This window comes from Chlorocebus sabaeus, chromosome 11, assembly GCF_047675955.1.
Source record: "Chlorocebus sabaeus isolate Y175 chromosome 11, mChlSab1.0.hap1, whole genome shotgun sequence".
In the NCBI taxonomy this organism is placed as follows: Eukaryota; Metazoa; Chordata; class Mammalia; order Primates; family Cercopithecidae; genus Chlorocebus; species Chlorocebus sabaeus.
The window spans coordinates 93,219,290-93,240,493 of NC_132914.1; the positions used below are offsets into that span (position 1 = coordinate 93,219,290).

Consider the following 21,204-nt stretch of genomic DNA (forward strand, 5'->3'; position numbering starts at 1 on the left):
CCCAAAGTGCTGGGATTACAGGCATGAGCCCCCGCGCCGGGCCTATCTCAGCTTTTAAGCTGGTACCCTAACATGTACTACTAAAAAGTATTGTTAGGAGGTGTTATGTAAACTGAGAAACTTCTATATTCAAAATTTCAAAGAGAAGAGAACATTGACACCACCTCCCACTCCCTCTACCCCACCCCTGCCCCCACACCCTACTCTAGATCCTCCAACAGGCAAAATAATACGTCTTAAGGTGAGCCAAAGTGGCCTCACAGCCCAAAAGAGTTTACTTTTCAATCAGCTGGCCAGATGCACAATGCTTCAGGCTCATACCCGGGTCATTTCTGGGCAGGCAACTTGTATTCCTGACTTTATCCCACCACTAAATACATTCCAAGGTTGATAGTAGGATACAGGAGAAAAGGAGTCCCCAGGGGTCAGCCTGTATTAGGGGCTGCAAACTCGGATGGATACAGGGCAGGGCAGGTAAAGGAGTGGAGTGGTCCCAATAAAGACAAAGCAACTGGAGAGATCAGACCCCTCCCACGGGAAAGTTCCCAACTTGATCCCAGACGTCAAATCTTGTGGTTTTCAAGAAAAGATAGAAGTACAGATTTTTTTCATGAGATATGCTTATTTTTACTTTATTTATTTATTTATTTTTTTGAGACAGGGTCTCACTCTGTCACCCAGGCTGGAGTGCAGTGGCACCATCACTGCTCACCGTGGCCTCGACTTGCTGGACTCAAGTGATCCTCCCACCTCAGCCTCCCGAGCAGCTGGGACTATAGGCATGCACCACCACACCCAGCGAATTTTTGTATTTTTGGCAGATATGGGGTTTTGCCATGCTGCCCAGGCTGGTCTTGAACTCCTGGGCTCAAGTGATCCACTGCCTCAGCCTCCCAAAGTGCCGGGATTAAAGGTGTGAGCCACCATGCCTGGCCTACATGTGCTGATTTTTAAACATTGGCCACCAAGCCAAACACCACCAAAACACTGGGGCCAGGTAGCACAGCCCAGTGGGGCCAAATCTCTGGTCTGAATTTGTGATGCAGAGCGGGAGAAGGAGGGTCATTCCACCAGGGAGGGACGGTGATAGTGAAGGACTTCTTGCAGTTGATGGTGGGTAGGTTAGAGCTACCTCTGCTCTAAATTAATCCTTTTCCCAAGGGTTAATTCTCTGAATCACTGGCCAAAGGCAGTCACCTGGTTGCAAATGGCCTGGTTTTCTGGGCCCTGGGAGTGGGCCTGTCAACAGCAGAAGGCAGGCCTGCGCCAGAGAAACGAGGCGCCTCAGCTTGGAAGGACTTCAGGACATGTGCTGGTTAGCCAGGGGATGTTTCAGGGACCCTCTTCCTCTGATTCTCTGCCTATTCTATCCACTTGTGCACCTCTCGGCATTTTGTGATAACATGAGAGAGAGAACCAGAGCCCCTGGCTGCTACGACTGAGGGTGGGGTGGACACAGCCCTCCATTTTCCAGGCTGGCTTGTAGTCCTGTCTCCACTTTGAAATGGACATTCTCAGGTTTTACTTTCATGAGTCCCAAATCTACTTTTACCTTGGCTGTCTCTTCCATGAGAAGCATCTTCTGAAAGGATGGCTGTCCCCCCAAACTCCTCAAGAATGCCTTCCTTTTTACTCGAATGTAATGATAATTCTAGAAATGGAAAATGAAAAGGAGAGACAAAAAGAAAGAAGTGGGGAAAAAAACACTGCTGAGAAAGAGAGCTTTGTCTCAGGCTGAAGATAGAGTTATTGTCAAAACTTCCAGGGACAGAAATATAAGTTGGAGACATCATCAACCAGCAAACATAATATGCAGATGGTAATATGCAAACGTAATATGCAGATGGTAATATACAAACATAATATGCAGATAGTAAGGGCTGGTCTCTGGGATAGGAGAAGGTGTGAGAACTGACCAGTAGGGCGCTAGGACATCTCCATTTTCAACATCCATCTGTCGTAACTCCTAAAATCCCAAATGTTAGCTATTCAAGCCTCTGGACTGACAGACTTAACTAGTGTCTGAACATTCTCTATTTAGATGATGAACCCAGAACTGAATCTTTTTTTTTTGTTGAGACAGGGTCTTGTTCTTTTACCTAGGCTGGAGTTCAGTGGCACCATCACAGCTCACTACAGCCTTGACCTCCTGGGATCAATCCATCCTCCCACCTCAGCCTCCTGAGTAGCTGGGACTACAGGTATACACCAGTATGCCTGGCTAATTTTTGGGTTTTTTTGTTTTTGTTTTTGTTTTTTTGTTTTTTTTTTTTGTAGAGATGGGGTTTCACCATGTTGCCCAGGCTGGTCTCCAACTCCTGGGCTCAAGTACTCCGCCTGCCTTGGCCTCCCAAATTGTTGGAATTATAGGAGTGAGCCACCGCACCTGGCCCAAGAAGGACTAAATCTTAAGTTGCTAAATGCAAATATTTCTTGGGTTTTTTTTACCCACTTGTTTTCTCTCTTGTACAACACCATTTAGCTTTAACCAAATGTTATCATGTGCTGAACACTTTACACGTATGACCTAATTTAATCACACTCGGCACAGTGAGAGATGCAGGGAACGAAGCAGGGAACCCATTAGTGGTATGTTGGTAAATGTTTAACAACCAACTCTCTAGAAAGCAAATGCCCCCTGATTTGTAGTCCGCCAATTTCTGGGGTGTAAATGCTCCTATCCTGGAGTAGTGGCGTCATTTCTCAGCTGGGCTGCCCCTGGCTCCCATCCCTGCACTGCATCCTGGAAACTCTCTCCAGGTAGTAAGCTGAGGCAATCCTAGGGCTCACCTCACTGGTTTCCCCTCTCCAAGGGATCAATCTACTTTGCTGTTTGATGTCCAATATCTGAAAATTCCTGTTTCATATATTTATCCAGTTTTTCAGGCAAGAGGATAAGTCTGGTCCTGTTAGTTGAAAGTGCAAATCATCCCCTTGATTTGTGACCCCGCTTTCACTTATTACATTTTTTTTTTTTTTTTTTTTTTTTTTTTTTTTTTAGTCAGGGTCTCTGTCTTTTGCCCAGGCTGGAGTGCAGGGGCATCATTATGGCTCATTGCAACATCCTCCTCCTGGGCTCAAGCAATCCTCCCACCTCAACCTCCCTAGTGGAAGAACTACAATTGTGTGCCACCATGTTCAGCTAATTTTTAAATTTTTTGTAGAGACGAGGTCTCAGTATGTTGCCCAAGCTGGTCTCAAACTCCTGGCTCAAGCAATCCTCCCTCCTTAGCCTCCCAAAATGCTTGGATTACAGCTGTGAGCCACTGCACCTGGCTTAAATTCTTATAAATATGTAATGGGGCCCTTCTCTGATCTGCTGAGCTAACCTAATGCCAGTACATGACTGTTTCGATTCCTGAGATTCCATGATAATATATTATATATAGTTTTAAAGGATTTGTAATCTTCCTCCCATTACCTTCCTAATTCAAAAGTATTTGCTTATCTTTCTAGATGAACCTTTGGATCATTGTGCAAAGCTCTCCCCACCCAAGACCCAATTCCCTGTCACATTTTTGGTAACATTTTACTTAAAATTCCATAAAATTATACATTAGTTTTAGACAATTTGGCAACTTTACATATCAATCTTTCTATCTGAAAACATGACATAGTTACATAGTTTTCTATTTCTCAAATCTCCAGGTCACACACATTAAGGTTATTGTTTTCTTAGATTTAATTTCCTTGTATATTTTCCTTCCTTCCTTCCTTCCTTCCTTCCTTCCTTCCTTCCTTCCTCCCTCCCTCCCTCCCTCCCTCCCTTCCTTCCTTCCTTCCTTCCTTCCTTCCTCCCTCCCTCCCTCCCTTCCTTCCTTCCTCTCTCTCTTTCTTTTGTTCTTCTTTCTTTCTTCTTTTTTCTCTTCCTTTCTTTCTTCCTCTTTCTTTCTTTCTTCTTTTTTCTTTCCTTCCTTCCTTTCCTTCCTTCCTTTCTTTCTTTCTTTCCCTCCCTCCCTCCCTCCCTCCCTCTCTCTCTCTCTTTCTTTCTTTCTTTCTTTCTTTCTTTCTTTCTTTCTTTCCTTTCTCTTTCCCTCTCTCCCTCCCTCCCTTCCTGCCTTCCTGCCTTCTTTTCTGAGACAGGCTGTTTTCTTAGATTTAATTTCCTTGTTTTCTTTCTTTCTTTCTTTCTTTCTTTCTTTCTTTCTTTCTTTCTTTCTTTCTTTCTTTCTTTTTCTTTCTTTCTTTTCTTTTCCTTTCTCCCTCCCTCCCTCCCTCCCTCCCTCCCTTCCTTCCCTCCTTCCTTCCTTCCTTCCTTCCTTCCTTCCTTCCTTCCTTCCTTCCTCTTCCTGCCTGCCTGCCTACCTGCCTTCTTTTTTGAGACAGGTTGTTTTCTTAGATTTAATTTCCTTCTTTTCTTTCTTTTCTTTTCTTTTCGTTTTTTTTCTTTTCTTTCTCTCCTCTCCTCTCCTCCTCCTCTTCTTTCTTTCTCCTTTCCTTTCCTTCCTTTCTTTTTTGAGACAGAGTCTCACTTCCATCACCTAGGCTGGAGTGCAGTGGCATACTCATGACTTACTGCAACCTCGACTTCCTGGGGTCAGGTGATCCTCCCATCTTAGCCTCCTGAGTAGCTGAGAGGTGCGTGTCACCATGCCCAGCTAATATTTTGCTTTTTGTAGAGAAGGAGTTTTGCCATGTTGTTCAGGCTGGTCCCAAACTAAGTTATCTGACTGCCTTGGCCTCCCAGAATGCTGGGATTACAGACATGAGCCACCATGTCCCACCTTCTTGTGTATTTTCTAATTAATAATATTAGTTTACTTAGGTTAATAAAACACAAATGACGGCCGAGGTGGGCAGATCACAAGGTCAAGAGATTGAGACCATCCTGGCCAACATGGTGAAACCCCGTCTCTACTAAAAATACAAAAATTAGCTGGGCACGCACCTGTAGTCCCAGCTACTCAGGAGGCTGAGGCAGGAGAATCGCTTGAACCTGGGAGGCAGAGGTTGCAGTGAGACGAGATTGCTCCATTGCACTCCAGTTCTGGGTGACAGAGCAAGACTCTGTCTCAAAAAAAAAAAAAAAAGCCACATAAACGACTTTGTGTCTGTTTACAGAATCTTTTAATAAAATCAAATAGCCTCTCAGGGTTTTAGAGGGGATTTCTAGGTATGCTACCATATCAGTTGAAAATAATATATTTTATCTTTCCCCCATGCATATATTTTTATTGCTTTATACTACACTCCAAATCTCATGTTGGAATTTGGTCCCCAGTGTCAGAAGTGGGGCTTAGTGAAAGATGCTCAGGTCATGGGGGTAGACCCCTTGTGAATGGCTTGGTGCAATCCTGATAGCAATGAGTGAGTTCTCACTCTCCTAGTTCCCACAAGAGCTCCTTGTTGAAAAGAGCCTGGCACCTGCTTCCCCTCACCGTTGCTTCTCCTTGCACCATGTGGTCTCTGTACATGTTTCCCTTCTGCCATGAGTGGAAGCAGCCTGATGTAATAATTAAATAAATGCTGAAATAAATGCTGGCACCACACTTCTTGTACAGCCAGCAGAACTGCGAGCCAAATAAACTGCTTTTCTTTATAAATTGCCCAGCCTTAACTGTTCCTCTAGAGCAACACAAATGGACAAAGGCGCTTTATATCTGAAATTAGCCCAAGTTTCCAAATTAATGATACACAATAACAGATATAGTGAAAATCTTTGTTTAGGTTCTGTTTTTTAAAAAAATCTATTTAGATAAATAAAAAACATTGAAGCAGATGATTTTGGAGTTAGGAATATTCACTTCATGGAAGTCGAGAATAAGTAACTTACTTGCTAATATTTTTGGAAGGATGATATTTGCTTTACTTTTTGATGCCTGTGCTCTTTTTAGTGCTTGCTGGATTTGCCAATGTTTTGGAGACAATTGCAGCAGAAAAAAACCATATTTCATGTACTCCTTGAGGAGGAATTCTGTTTTTGCTATTTCACTACTCAAAAGAAACAAAGATATGATTAGGTATATCTGTGTAAAAGCATGTTCATTTAAAAAAAGTTACAAAATTTCTGCTCTTGATTGTGTACTGAATTAATAATTTAATTATCAAAAAGGACAAATATGGCCATAAAAATATGGGCTTCAGTGAAATATGAAATGAGATGAAATAAAACTTTAGGAATGCTGTTTAAATAAAACATGTCCCAGGATACGCACACATTTAGAATAGACATGATAGTTTTACTCGACTTATTTATTATTTCTGTGGGAAACACTGTATTACATTTTAGACATAGGGAGAAATTAGAAGGTAGCAAAAGGACCGGGCACGGTGGCTCACGCCTGTAATCCCAACACTTCGAGAAGCCAGGGCAGGTAGATCACCTGAGGTCAGGAGTTTGAGACCAGCCTGGCCAACATGGTGAAACGGTGTCTCTATTAAAAATACAAAAAATTAGCCAGGTGTTGTGGCAGGCACCTGTAATCCCAGCTACTTGGGAGGCTGAAGCAGGAGAATTGCTTGAACCTGGAAGGATCGCACCATTGCACTCCAGCCTGGGCAACAAGAACCAAACTCCATCAAAAAAAAAAAAAAAGTAGCAAAAGGTGGTACATTTGTAAGGAGAAGAAAGAAACTAACACTTAATGAGAACCTACTACTGTAGGCAGGACACACTACAGACGTATGCTTATCCTCAGGACAGCACTTTAAAATAGGTACTAATGGTAGAGCAAGTACTCAAACCCAGGTCCATCTGACTCAGATGCCCAAGCTCCTGCCAATACTGAGTGACTTGGACCAAAAGCTTTTGCCCAGCTTCACATTGCGTTACAGTAATTACATTACAAAGTGGACAGAGAGGGATGTTAAAGTAACAAAAAGAAGGCCCACTTGAAAGGGAGCTTCCAAACCTTTATCTTTCAGAGCCTTCGTTATTCAGACCCTCACCAATACTCTTATCAATAGTACTTTGTATCAGTGTTTTCAGCTTTAATATTTCTATCTGTCAGAGGCTTCCTTCAGCCCTGGTGTGAGAGTGATATTCAAGGGTCAGTAAATGGCTGCCTCACATATCACCAGTTGGAAGATTGATGGGAGCCCTTCCTTCTATGGCTGCCTCCGTTTTAGATTGAAATCCTCCCAGATATGCTACAAAGAACACGGGGTGACAACTGGCTGGTACGATACAGCTTCCAAGCAAAAGCTTCAGAAGATGCCCCCTTCCCTTTCCAGCGCTACCTGTAGAGGAGGCCTCCTGGGGCCATCTCGAGCCATAAAGAGAGTAGAGAACCTGCTGCCCTTGCTCCACTGCAGGCTTGTTTTTCATGATCTCCTGCACCTTTCTAGGATGATGTGACACATAAACGATCAAAAGTTCTCTTCGGCAAGGCCGTTTGGAGGGCTTAACTCGGTGGCTAGTGTGCATAAATGCAGTACTTTGCACTAAAATAGAGGCTGCTACTCTAGCTCTAGAAACATTCTATAAATGGATAGAATCTTCTAATTGCATTAGGGGGTGAAAGAGAGAAGGAAATGCTCTATCTTGGAGCAGCTTCAGTTTTAGGCTCCTAAAATAGAAGAGCCTGCTATAGCCAGAATGTGAAACACACATTCTGTTAGTGCAGTTGGTTTCCGAGAAATTAACTCTGCTTCATTTCAGACTAGCTTGTCTGAAGGATGTAAGAAGCCTAGGACCTAGTTCTAGAGGAGAGGTAAGCATCAAGTTCTCACCAAGGAAAAGTAAGTTTAGCATTGACCTGATACCAACACTACAGTGTCTGCTGAATCATGAAATTAGTGTCCAAAAATGATGACAGAAGGAAGCTTCTTTAGCGACTTAAAATTAGTTAGGCTGGGCACAGTGCTTCATGCCTGTAATCCCAGCACTTTGGGAGGCCGAGGTGGGTGGATCATCTGAGGTCAGGAGTTCGAGACCAGCCTGGCTAACATGGTGAAACCCCGTTTCTACCAAAAATACAAAAAATTAGCCAAGCGTGGTGGTGTGCACCTGTAATCCCAGGTACTTGAGAGGCTGACGCAGGAGAATCACTTGAACCTAGGAGGTGGAGGTTTCAGTGAGCCGAAATCACGCCATTGCACTCCAGCTTGGGCAACAAAGGCGAAACTCCCTCTCAAACGAAAAAAAAATAAAAAATTAGTTCAAGTGAGTTTCCTTGACCATGGAAGGAAACATCCAAGTTTGAAAAGGGGTGGCAGATGGTACAATTTTACCCAACACCTGCTCCAATACTTTTTTCTCTTTATAGAGCTTAGCTTTTTAATTTTTATTTATTTTTACTAGGGATGGGGTCCTGCTGTGTTGCTCAGACTTCACTTGAACTCCTGGGCTCAAGCAGTCCTCCCGCTTCAACTTCCAAAGGAGCTGAGAGGCGAGCAGCGTGCCCAGCAGATCTTAGTTTTTAATAACAATACTAGTTCTACTATGTAAGCGTAAACATAAAAAATACTGCCCATGATGATTGTAAGATAATTGTAGAATGAGTCCCAATTTCAGAGATGTTAAAATGTGGGGGAAAAAATGTCTCAGAATGAATGAAAAAGTGCAACCAGACTAAACTAAAAATATAAAAAGAAAAAAATGAATGAATGAAGAAGGGCACTTAGACAGTAATTTATTGTTTATTCCTAATTGTTTTGCTTCAACTAATTTCTTTGCTTCTGTATCTACAAGTTAGAGAGACTTTCCAGCCAGAAGCCACATACTGTCCTGATACCCAGGCAGGAACAAAGCTTGATGGACAGGTTACTTATTTTTAAAAATTCGTTCATACTTATGACATCATCAACTGATAAGGATGATCAGGATTATTAGGTCTTACCTGGCATAAACAGGTTTTAATGGGTCGTGGAAATTTGGCCACGAGAAGATTGTACCCACCCTCACCTTTTCACTGCTTGTACCTCCATGCTTGCTTTCTTCAGCTCTGTTGTCATTTGGAGTTTGTTTATCGTTTCCTGTGCTGCCCTGAAAAGCAATGAAGATCTGTTAATTTACTTCTTAGAAACAAACAAACAAACAAAAGAGGTGGGAGGGGTTTGGCCAGAGTGATGAAACTAACAATTTAAGAGCGTCTACAGATCTCTGGTCGTTTTCTCGAAGGAACTCTTCAAAGGCCAGTGCATCATCTTGGAGCTTTTTCTCTGCTTTTTTGAGTTGCCGTTCCCTCATTGCTATGTCTTTTTCAAACTTTTTGATTGTGTTTCTTTTGGTTGACAAAGCATACTAGGGGCATTGAAGACAGAGGTGTAAAAACATGATTCCACATTTTTAGTAATTTCAACAGTCTTATACACAGCAAGTAAACATTTGTATTGGAAATAATAGTATGCCTAAATCTTGGAGCAATGGACTTTATTTCTTGAAGGAGTTTTATTTTCGAGGATTATTAGAGGGGAGACTAATTTCCCTCTCTTACTTTTATGAAGACGGTCAGTGTTATTCCAAAAGAGCTCAGCCCTAGAAATAAAAAATAGCTGCATATTCCTCCAAAGAGCAGATGCATCTGGTATTACCTACAGTGTATTACCCTCTAGAACTTTCTGGGAATTGGGAAACTGGGCTGTCTGCAGTCACAAAAGCTACCAGCTTCTCTGCCAATAGGAAGACCATGGGAGAAAGCAGTTTCAACTCTGCCATGCCAGTGGTGCATTCCTGGGAGCCAGCCCAAGGGTACCACATCTAACTGTAATCAAAAAGGCCTATTTAGATCCCCAAACACAACTTTGACATCTGCCTGCTATTTCCTTCTATTTTTTTAGTATAGAATATAATAATCCACGTGGTGATTTTTGTTTTGTTTTGTTTTTGAGACAAGGTCTCGCTCTGTCACCCAGGCTGGAGTGCAGTGGTGTGATCTTGGCTCACTGCAGCCTCGACCATCCAGGCTCAAGCAAACTTCCCACCTCAGCCTCTCAAGTAACTGGGACTATATAGGTGCACACCACCATGCCTGGCTAATTTTTGTATTTTTAGTAGAGATGGTTTTTGCCATGTCGGCCAGGCTGGTCTCAAACTCCTGAGCTCAAGCAATCTGCCTGCCTTGGCCTCCCAAAGTGCTGGGATTACAGGTGTGAGCCACCACACCCAGACCCATTTGGGTTTTTAATGCCATACAGGAAAAAAAAAAAATCATAAATAAGGCCACATACATTATAATATAAATGAATTTAAAATATGGAAATGAGATGATTTTAAAGCGATAACAACCATGGTATGTAATGTGATAGCTAAAGAGAGTCCCAACTCTGCTATAAATAAAAAAATAAAGATGCCATGAAGCCACTTCAGTTTTTGAAAACTAACAAGTTACCCAGAGTTAGCCAAACTGATATCTAAAGAGGGTTTTTGGGGTGGCATTGTTTTAAAAGATGGGGTAAATAGTAGGATGTTTGTATGTTGGTGGCAATAATCCAGCAGAGAGGGAAAAATAATAGTTAGAAAAGATCAGTAATTGTAGAATCATTTTCGTAATTTTTTTCTAGCTTAATTGAGGTATAATATCCAATAAACTCCACATTTTTAAAGTATACAATCTGGTAAGTTTTGACATATGTATATACTTGGGAAATCATCACCACAATCAAAATAATGAACATATTCATCACCTCAAAAAGTCTACTCATGCCCTTTGTAATCCATCCCTTCTTCCCTCCTCCCCAACTCCTTTCCCAGGCAATTACTGACCTGTCTTCTGTCACTGTAGACAAGCTTGCATTCTCTAGAATTTTATCTAGTGAAATTATAGTATGAACTATTATTCTGTCTGGATTTATAAACTTAGTATAACTATTTTGAGTCATCCATGTTGTAGAGTATCCATAACTAATTCCTTTCTATTGCTGAGTAGTAATCAGTTATGATGATATACCCCAGTTTGGTTACCCATTTACCTGTACATGGACATTTGGTTTGTTTCCTACATTGGGCTACTTCGAATAAGGTTGCTATGAGCACATGTGCTTTTATTTTTCTTGGATAAATTCCCAGGGGTGGAATGGCTATAAATAAGAAACTATTCTTTATTTCTCACCCAGGAGTCTGGTGTCTTCTATTGAAACTATGAAACTGTACCAGACTAACTTCTTAGCTTGCAAGTAGGATAACATTTTAGATGCTTCATAGCTCTGGAAACTAGGTCCTTTGCATTTCTGTATAAAACTTAGAATCAGCCTTTCAATTTCTACAAGAAAGACTCCTGGGATTTGCATTGAGATTGTATTTATAGATTAAATAAATTAATCTGTAAATCAATCTGGAAAGATTTGGCATCTCAGCAATATTGAGTCTTTGGATCAATGAACATGGTATCACTCTCCATTTTTTTAGGTCCATAACTCATACCTTATGGTAGTTTTAAAATAGATTTCTCCGGATTTTCTGCGGAGAGGATCATGTTGTCTGTAAATAAAGACAGCTTTAATTCTTCATTTCCAATCTGGATGTCTTTCATTTCTTTTTCTTGTCTTATTGCACTAGCTAGGACCTCCAGAACACTGATGAAAAGAAGTGGTGCAGTGGAAATTCTTGCATTGTTCCTAATATTAGGGGGAAAGCATTCAGTCTTTCACCATTAGATATATAATGTTAATAATAAGTTTCTAGTAGATGTCTTTTTATAAAGTTGAGGAACTTCTCTTCCTATTTTGCTGAGAGTCTCTATCAAGAATGAATTTTGGATATTGTTGAGTGGTTTTTCTGCATCAATTGGGATAATCATATGGGTTTTCAACTTTAATTTGTTAATGTGTATTACACTGATTCATTTTCAAATGTTAAATTACTTTTGTATTCTTAGATTAAACCCTAATTTGTCATAATGTATTATCATTTTTATGTATTATTGGATTTGGTTTGTTACATTTTGTTCAGAATGTTTGCATATATGCTCACAAGAGATCTTGGTCTTTAGTTTTCTTGTCTTCTAATCATTTTATCTAGTTTTGATATGAGGGTAACGCTGGCTTCACAGCATGAGTTGTGAAGTATTCCCTCTTTCTCATTTTTTTGAAACAGTGTGTATAAAATTAAACTTATTTCTTTTTTAAATATTTGGCAGAATTAACCAATAAATCTGGGTTTTTCTTTGTGAGAAGATTTTTACCTGTAAGTTCAATTTCTTTAAGAGACATAAAGCTATTCCATTTATTTCTTTCTTCTTGGGTAGGCTTTGGTAGTTTGCATCTTTCAAGGACTCTGTCTATTTCATCTAAGTTGTCAAATTTATTGGCATAAAGTGTTTATAATATTAAATTCACAATATGTCAATATTAATAATTTTTAAATGGGTATTTCATGTCCCAACTCTGCTATAAATAAAAAAATAAAGATGCCATGAAGAAAACTAGAAAACTATTACAAGTTACCCAGAGTCAGCCAAATTGAAAATTTCATATCATAGTCCCCAAGACTGCTCTCACTTCTGACGCTGACTGCAAGTTTGAGGGGTTCCCCCAAATACTGTCAGTTTTGGTAATTTGCTGGAAGGACTCACAAACTCACTGAAAGCTATTATACTCATGGGTATAGTTTATTAAAAGGAAAGAATACAGATTGAAATCATCCAAAGGAAGAGACCCATAAGGCAGAGCCCGAGTGAATTCTAAATGCAAAGCTTCCAGTGTTCCCTCCCCATGGAACTAGGAGGCGTTATCCTCCCTGCATCTACATGTGACAACACACACAGAATATTGTCAACAAGGGAAGTACAAATGAGCTTCAGTGTCTGGAGTTTTCACTGAGGCTTCATTAACTAGGTGTGATTGGTTGACTGTGTGGTTGATCTGTCTCCAGTCTCCAGACCCTCTAAGTGTGACCCAAAGCCCCACCTCTAAGTCCCATTGTTAGTATTTCTGGGATGGCCAGCCCCCACCCTAAGACTGTCAGATGTGACCAGTTCTACATTAAAGAAAGACATCTTTATTAAGTATGATATAGATTACCACCCAGAAGTCAAGGGCAAAGGTCAGACTCTTTCTGGACAAGGTCGAATTTTTTTACTACAAACAGTTGTTCTTTGGCATCAACAGGAGATTGACTCCAGGATCCCCAAGGACACCAAATTTTGTGGATGCTCAAGTCCCTTATATAAAATGGAATAGTATTTGCATATAACTCTGTACATTCTCCCATATACTTTAAATAATCTCTAGATTAATTATAGTACCTAATAGCAATGTAAATGCTATATAAATAGTTGTTGCCGGGCGCGGTGGCTCAAGCCTGTAATCCCAGCACTTTGGGAGGCCGAGACGGGCGGATCACGAGGTCAGGAGATCGAGACCATCCTGGCTAACACGGTGAAACCCCGTCTCTACTAAAAAAATACAAAAAAAAAAAATAGCCGGGCAAAGTGGCGGGCGCCTGTAGTCCCAGCTACTCGGGAGGCTGAGGCAGGAGAATGGCGTGAACCCGGGAGGCGGAGCTTGCAGTGAGCTGAGGGGCTACTGCACTCCAGCCTGGGCGACAGAGCGAGACTCTGACTCAGAAAAAAAAAAAAAAAATAGTTGTTATACTTTATAATTTTTCAAAATTTATATTATTTTGTTGTTTTTTTATCATTTTTTCTCAATATTTGTGATCTGCAGTTTGTTAAATTCTCAGATGCTGAACCTGTGGATACGGAGGATAGACTGTACAAGTCTTTTTGATAAGTGGACACTTCACCAAACTGGTTGAGGAAGGGAGGGATATAGCAAAGAAAGGAAATGAGGTATATTTAATATAAATGTCCTAAAATCCTAGTGTATCTATCAAGCGCCACCTTAAACTACCTAGGACATCTGTTATGTCAGTAGGACTTTATAATAAAGACCAAACTCATACCCAGGAAATGCTTTTTAACAAACAAAGCCAACAGGTTCTATTTATAACTTTATTAGTTACTTTAAGTGAGATATTTTATGTTGATTGCGACTGGCAGTGTACGGAAGTACTAACTAACTAAATTTATGCCCCAAAATGTGTGATGTGAAATTAGGAAAAGTCAAGTACATTGTTATTTACTCATTAGCATCAAAGAGTTTAATTGAGACATGTTAACATCTTTAGATTATTAGATACTTGACAATAAAGGTATAAAAATGTTCAATTCATTCATTTTGTAATTATTTTCCCATTAAGTGCTTGGCATCTCTGCTTTACCTATGGTAAATGAATATGCATATAGACATAGTAAATAATCATGTTTTCAGTTATACACTTGGCTTCTAGTTAAAGTTTTTGATGGCAGGAAAAAAAAGCCTCTATCATTTTTTATAAAAGACTCCACAAGGGACCTGGCACACTGTTCTGACATGAGTAGGTATGAAGAAAGCTGGAGGGATTCTAGAATTGTCTGAATTTCCAGAGTGCTTGGATTCCCACCATATTCAGCCAAAGCATCAGGAGAAGCTGCATTAAACAGGGCATCTCAGGTGCTATCCTGGTCATAGGAGAGATAATTGGGGAAAAAGGAACAAACTAGAATCAGATATTTTCTAGAATAATTTTTCTGATAGGTTCCAGGAAGTATAAAAACCTTGTCTGGGATATTAGAATGTAAATCCTTTGAGGGGCAGGTCTTTGCTTTGTTTACTGCTTGGCACTTAGTAAACTCTCAGTAAGTATTTTTCAAATTAATGAACACATGAAAAAAACAACCTGTTCAACCAATATATTTGGGACATGTAATAGAAAAGCAAAATGTCAAGGTAAATATTTGACAACACTACACAAGAAGTCTTCCATTTGGCTAGGGGAGCAAAGTTATTTTTACTACCTCGAGCAGAAACCTGTCTCTCTGGTCATTAATAAATTCATGGACAGTCCTTTTTGTGTCTGAACCTGTGAAGAAAGTTGAAATAGATTTAAGTTTGTGCATCATCCTTAAAAATGCTGTATAAAATAAAAGCCATATAATTAAATTATTCTACAGTATGTATCCGATCTTTTAAAAATACTATACCTTCAAATAAACCTTTTTCTAACCACTCAAGTTTATTTAATAATAGTAATTACAATTTATTTTATGTCTATCATATTCCAGAAACTTCATTAGCCACATTAAACACATCACTTAATCCTAACAACAACCCGAATAAGGTACTTACTACTATCCCTATCCTGTCCGTAAGGTCCTGAAGTGTAGAGCTGTCAAAATTCTTATCCAAGGTCACACAACTAACCTAAGCCTGTTCTGTACCAAGTAAGACTGAAGTATTTTAAATCTTAATGTTTGGCCAATCTACACATAAAACCAAAGCTCTTAGGCAAAATCTTTTTGGGCTCATAAACCAAATTTATGTCAGGAAAGGAAAAGATGACAACTAGTTTTACCGTCTAGCAATAGAAAATACCAAATGTTTCCTTTCAAGCTTTTTTCATTCTGGAAATTTATACATATGCTACATTTCAATAATGTTTGCTTCATAAAAACCAACAGAATGTGGCATAAAATAAAATCTCTTAATAAGAATGTAACTATAGCCAGCAGAAGAAAAGAAATAACTAAAATCAGAGCAGAACTCAATGAAATTGAGAGGAGAAAATAAAACCATACAAAGAATCAATGAAACAAAAAGTTGGTTCTTTGAAAGAATAAACAAGATTGACAGACCACTAGCTAGATTAACAAAGAAAAAAAGAGAGAAGATCCAAATAAGCACACTCAGAAATGACAACGGTAACATTATAGCCAATCCCAGAGAAATATAAAAGATCCTCAGAGACTATTATGAACACCTCTATGAAAACAAACTGGAAAATCTAGAGGAAATGGATAAATTCCTGGAAACACACAACCTCCCAAGATTGAATCAGGAAGAAATTGTAACCCTGAACAGACTAATAATGAGTTCTGAAATTGAATCAGTAATAAAAAAAACCTACCAAACCAAATAAAGCCCTGGACCAGATGGATTCATAGCCGAATCCTACCGGAGGTACAAAGAAGGGCTAGCACCAGTCCTACTGAAGTTATTCCAAAAAAATCAAAGAGAAGGGATTCCTCCCTAACTCATCCTATGAATTTGGTATCATCCTGATATCAAAATCTGGCAAAGACACAACAAAAAAGAAAACTACAGGTCAATATCCTTAATGAACATAGACACAAAAATCCTCAAAAAAACACTAGCAAACTGAATCCAACAACACATCAAAAAGTTAATTCACCATGATCAAGTGGGCTTTATTCCTAGAATACAAGGTTGGTTCAATATACACAAATCAATAAATGTGATTCACCACATAAACAGAATTAAACCCAAAAAACCATAGGATCATCTCGATAGACACGGAAAAAGCATTCAATAAAATCCAACATCCCCTTATGGTAGAAACCCTCAACAAACTAGGCATGGAAGGAACATACCTCAAAATAATAACAGCCATCTATGACAAACTCACAGCCAACATCATACAGAGGTAAAAGTTAGAAGCATTTCCCCTAAGAACTGGAACAAGACAAGGATTTCCACTCTCAGCATTCCTAGTCAACATAATACTGGAAGTCTTAACCAGGGCAATCCAGCAAGAGAAAGAAACAAAAGCATCCAAACAGGAAAGAGGAAGTCAAATTATCTCTCTTCACTGATGATATGATTCCATACCTAAAAAACCCTAAAGACTCCACCAAAAGAATCTTAGATCTGACAAACAACTTCAGCAAAGTTTCAGGATACAAAATCAATGTACAAAAATCAATAGTATTTGTATACATCAATAACATTCGAGCTGAGAGCCAAATCAAGAATGCAATCCCATTTACATTACACACACACACACGCACACACACACACACACACACGCACACAAAATACCTACGGATATTTGTAACCAAAGAAGTGTAAGAACTCTACAATCAGAATTACAAAATGCTGCTGAAAAAATTCATAGACGACACAAACAAATTGAAAAACATTCCAGGCTCATGGATTGGAACAATCAATGTCATTAAAAATGTCCACACTTACCAAAGCAATTTACAGATTCAATGCTATTCCTATCAAACTACCAATGTCATTTTTCACAGAAAAATCTTTCTAAAATTCAGGCTGGACATGGTAGTTCATGCCTGTAATCCCAAAACTTGGAAAGGCCAAGGTGGGAGGATTGCTTGAGGCCAGGAGTTCAAGACCAGACTGAGCAACACAGCAAGAAACCCATCTCTACAAAAAAATTTAAAAATTAGCTGAGCATGGTTGTGCATGCCTATAGTCCAAGCCACTCACAGGACTAATCCAGGAGGATTGCTTGAGATTAGGAGTTCAGGGTTACAGTGAGCTGTGATCATGCCACTGCACTTCAGCCTGGGGGACAGAGCAAGACACTGTCTCTAAATTAATAAATAATTCATAAAAATAAAATAAAAATTACATGGAGCCAAAATAGACCCCAAATAGCCAAAGTAATCCTAAGCAAAAAGAACGAAGTTGGACTCATCATATTACCTGATTTCAAACTATACTACAAGACTACAGTAACAAAAACAGCATGGTACTGGTACAAAAAGAGACCAATGGAACAAAATAGAAAACCGAGAAATAAAGCTACACACCTACAACCGATTGTCAACAAAATTGACAAAAATAAACAATGGGGAGAGGATCCCCTTTTCAATAAATGGTGCAGGGAAAACTGGCTAGCCATATGTAGAAGAATGAAACTAGACCCCTTCCTCTTACCATATACAAAAATTAACTCAAGAGGGATTCAAGACTTAAATGTAAGACCTCCAACTATAAAAAGAAATCCCAAAAGAAAACCTGGGACATACTCTTCTGGACACTGGCCTAGGCAAAGTTCTCAAAACGAAATGCAACAAAAATAAAAATTAGCATTTCAGACCTAATTTAACTAAAGAACTTCTGCACAGCAAAACAAACTATCAACAGGCTAAACAGACAACCTATAGCATAGGAGAAAATATTTGCAAGCTATGTATTCGACAAAGGCCTAATATCAAGAATCTATGAGGAACTTAAACAAATTAACAAGAAAAAAAAACACATTAAAAAGTAGGCAAAAGCAGACACACAAGTGACATCCAATAAACTGGAAAGAATGCCCAACATTGCCAATCATCAAAGAAATGCAAATCAAAATCACAATGAGATGCCATCTCATACCAGTCAGAATGCCTATTATTAAAAAGTCAAAAAATAACAGACAACTAGGTTGCAGAGAAAAGGGAATGCTTATATACTGTTGATGGGAATACACTGTTAATTCAGCCCCATGTGGAAAGCAGTTTGGAGGTTTTTCAAATAACTAAAAATAGAACTATCATCCAACCCAGCAATCTCATTACTGGTACCTACCCCCCAAAAAATAAATTGTTCTACCAAAAAGACACATGCACTTGTATGTTCATACAGCAATGTTAACCATAGCGAATACAGAGACTCAACCTAGGTGCACATCAACAGTGGACTGGATAAAGAAAATGTAGTGTATGTATACCATGGAATACTATGCAGCCATAAAAAAGAATAAAATAATGTCCTCTGCAGCAACATAGGTAGAGCTGGAAGTCATTCTCCTAAGTGAATTAACACAGAAACAGAAAAGCAAATACTGCATGTTTTCACTTATAAGTGGGAGCTAAACATTGAGTACACATGGACATAAAGATAGCAAAAATAGACACTGAGGCCTCATAAAGCAGGGAGGGAGGAGGGGAGCAAGGGTTGAAAAATTTCCCATTGGGTACCATGTTCACTATCTTAGTGATGCAGTCAGTAGAAGCCCAAAGCCCAGCATCATGAAACATACCCTGGTAACAAACCTGCATATGTATCCCCTGAATCTAAAATTTAAGAATTTAAATATTCACTCCTAAGCTAAAAAAGTTGACCTCATAGAAGTAGAGAGCAGAATAGTGGTCACTAGAAGCAGGAAAGGATAGGGGTGGGGGGATAGGAAGAGGTTGGTTAACAGCACACAAGTACAGCTAGACAACAGGAGTAAGTTCTAGTGTGCTATCGTGCTGTAAGGTGACTAGAGCTAGCAACAGTTTGTACATATTTTAAAATGGCTAGAAGAATGGACTTTTGAATGTTCCCAACACAAATAAATGATAAATGTTTGAGGCGATGAATATGCTAATTACTCCAATTTGATTATGGCACATTGTATACATGTATTGAAACATCACGCTATACCCCATCAATATGCATGATTATTATGGGGTTAATTAAAAATAGTAATAAAAGCAGGGCCAGGAGCAGTGGCTCATGCCTGTAATCCCAGCACTTCGGGAGGCTGAAGTACGTGGATCGCTTCAGCCCAGGAGTTTGAGACCAACCTGGACAACATGGCAAAACCTTGTCTCTACAAAAATATACAAAAATTAGCCAGGTGTGGTCATGTGTGCCTTTGTCCCAGCTACTTGGAAGGGGAGGCTGAGGTGGGAAGATCACTTGAGCCAGGAGGTCGACGCTGTAGTGAGTCATGATCATGCCACTGCATTCAAGCCTGGGTGACAAAGTGAGAACCTGTCTCAAAAAGTAATAATAAAAGCAAAAAAATGCAAACTGAGGTAGAAAGGAAACAATATTTCCAAGTAACCTGTGAGCGTGTGCTGCCTAGGAGGCCCACGTCGTCCTGGGTCACATTTCACCTTCACCTCTTACTAGCTGTGGGAACATGAGTAAATTACCATCTCTCCATGCCTCAGTTTCCTCATTTGTGAAATGAGGATACTGCCTATGGCTGATTATGTTATGGTTCCCAAATATTTGCTGCCCCTCTCTGTGAGAGGATTCTGTTTCCCCACTAAGTTGATGTCAGGCTTGCCTGTTGACAGATTCAGCCCAGGGAATGGGATTGGATGGGATATACGTTGCCTCCAGGAAGAAGCTTCAAGAACCACCACCTGTTTCTCTCCTTTCTCCCTTTGCTGTAACTTTGCTGTAACTCCAGCAACATCCCAGACAGGAACTGTTCTTTCAGCAGAAGACCCAGAGAAAAGCACCCACGTCGGAAAGTGAAGGATAATTAAACCTCTGTTATTGGAAGTCACTGAAATTTAGGAGTGGTTTATTACCAAAGCATAAGTAAGCCTGGGAAGATACACTACTTCATCATAGTGTTGTAAGAGGAAAATGACGTAACATATTACAAAAACACACAGTAATTTCTTAATAATTGTTACTGGCTATTATTTTAAAAATACAATTGGGATGCGTAATCATTTAATTTCTCAAAGTTAATAATGGTAACAATGATTATTATGATCATTAATAATGTTAATTGGGAGGTAACAAACAACAAGCTTTGGAGTCAGAGAGTTCTTGGCTTGAATTCTCCACCCCCTGAGAGACTTCGAATCAGTGACAGACTCCGTGAGTCACTTTCATCAGACACAAAGAGGAGGCAAAAATATTTAACAATGTTTTGTTGAGGATTAAATAAAATATATATGAAATCTGTCAGCACTTATCACACAGCTGTCTTTTTAATAGATTTTAAAACTTTAGGCCGGGCATGGTGGCTCACGCCTGTAAACCCAGCACTTTGGGAGCTTGTTTAGAGGTGTTAGCAGGGGAGTGCAGCTTCGTATGCCCTTGACGGAAGACGGGTCCTCCCCTATCGGGGATGGTCGTCCTCTCTGACTGAGGGCGCAGCTTTGGGAGGGATGCACATGGAGGGGTGAGGGCGGAATGAGACACCCGCTTAGCTAGCCACATCAGCCAAATCAACTCTGGTGATCAATGGGGTGACAGATGTCACAGCCAGATCGCCCTCACATCCAATCCCAGCACTTTGGGAGACCAACGCGGGTGGATTACTTGAGGCCAGGAGTTCAAGACCACCCTGGCCAACATGGCAAAAACCTGTCTCTACTAAAATACAAAGAATTAGCCAGGTGTGGTGGCATGTGCTTGTAGTCCCAGCTACTCAGAGGCTGAGACACGAGAACTGCTTAAACCCGGGAGACAGAGGTTGCTGTGAGCCAAGATTGCACCACTGCACTTCAGCCTAGGTGACAGAGCAAGACTCTGTCTCAAAAACGAAACAAAACAAAAACACTTTATATTATGGGAATCACTGACATTCAAAGTAGAGAGCCATATAATGTTCCCCCGTGTACCTGTCACCTGCTTCAACATTATCGACATTTTACCAATCTTGTCTCATTTATTGTCACCCTCCTTAATGTCTCCCTCACTGGAGTATTTCAAAGCAAATTCAAGCCTTTGTATCATTTCATCTATAAATATTTTAATATGTAACTCTAGCCGATAAAAAGTTTTAAATTATAA

At 39.9% G+C, this 21,204-nt stretch overlaps 1 protein-coding gene across 1 annotated transcript in view; it reads right to left on the bottom strand.

Annotated features, from left to right (window-relative positions):
* The window catches only part of CCDC38 (coiled-coil domain containing 38), a 59,798-nt gene that overhangs the window by 22,697 nt on the left and 15,897 nt on the right, over nucleotides 1-21,204 (bottom strand). Inside the window, exons 4-8 of the mRNA XM_008004303.3 lie at nucleotides 14,718-14,782; nucleotides 9,021-9,184; nucleotides 8,846-8,926; nucleotides 5,774-5,931; nucleotides 1,553-1,651 (exon numbers count right to left, since the gene is read on the bottom strand). Of these exons, the coding sequence (XP_008002494.2) occupies nucleotides 1,553-1,651; nucleotides 5,774-5,931; nucleotides 8,846-8,926; nucleotides 9,021-9,184; nucleotides 14,718-14,782 (567 nt within the window). The remainder of the gene's footprint in view (nucleotides 1-1,552; nucleotides 1,652-5,773; nucleotides 5,932-8,845; nucleotides 8,927-9,020; nucleotides 9,185-14,717; nucleotides 14,783-21,204) is intronic.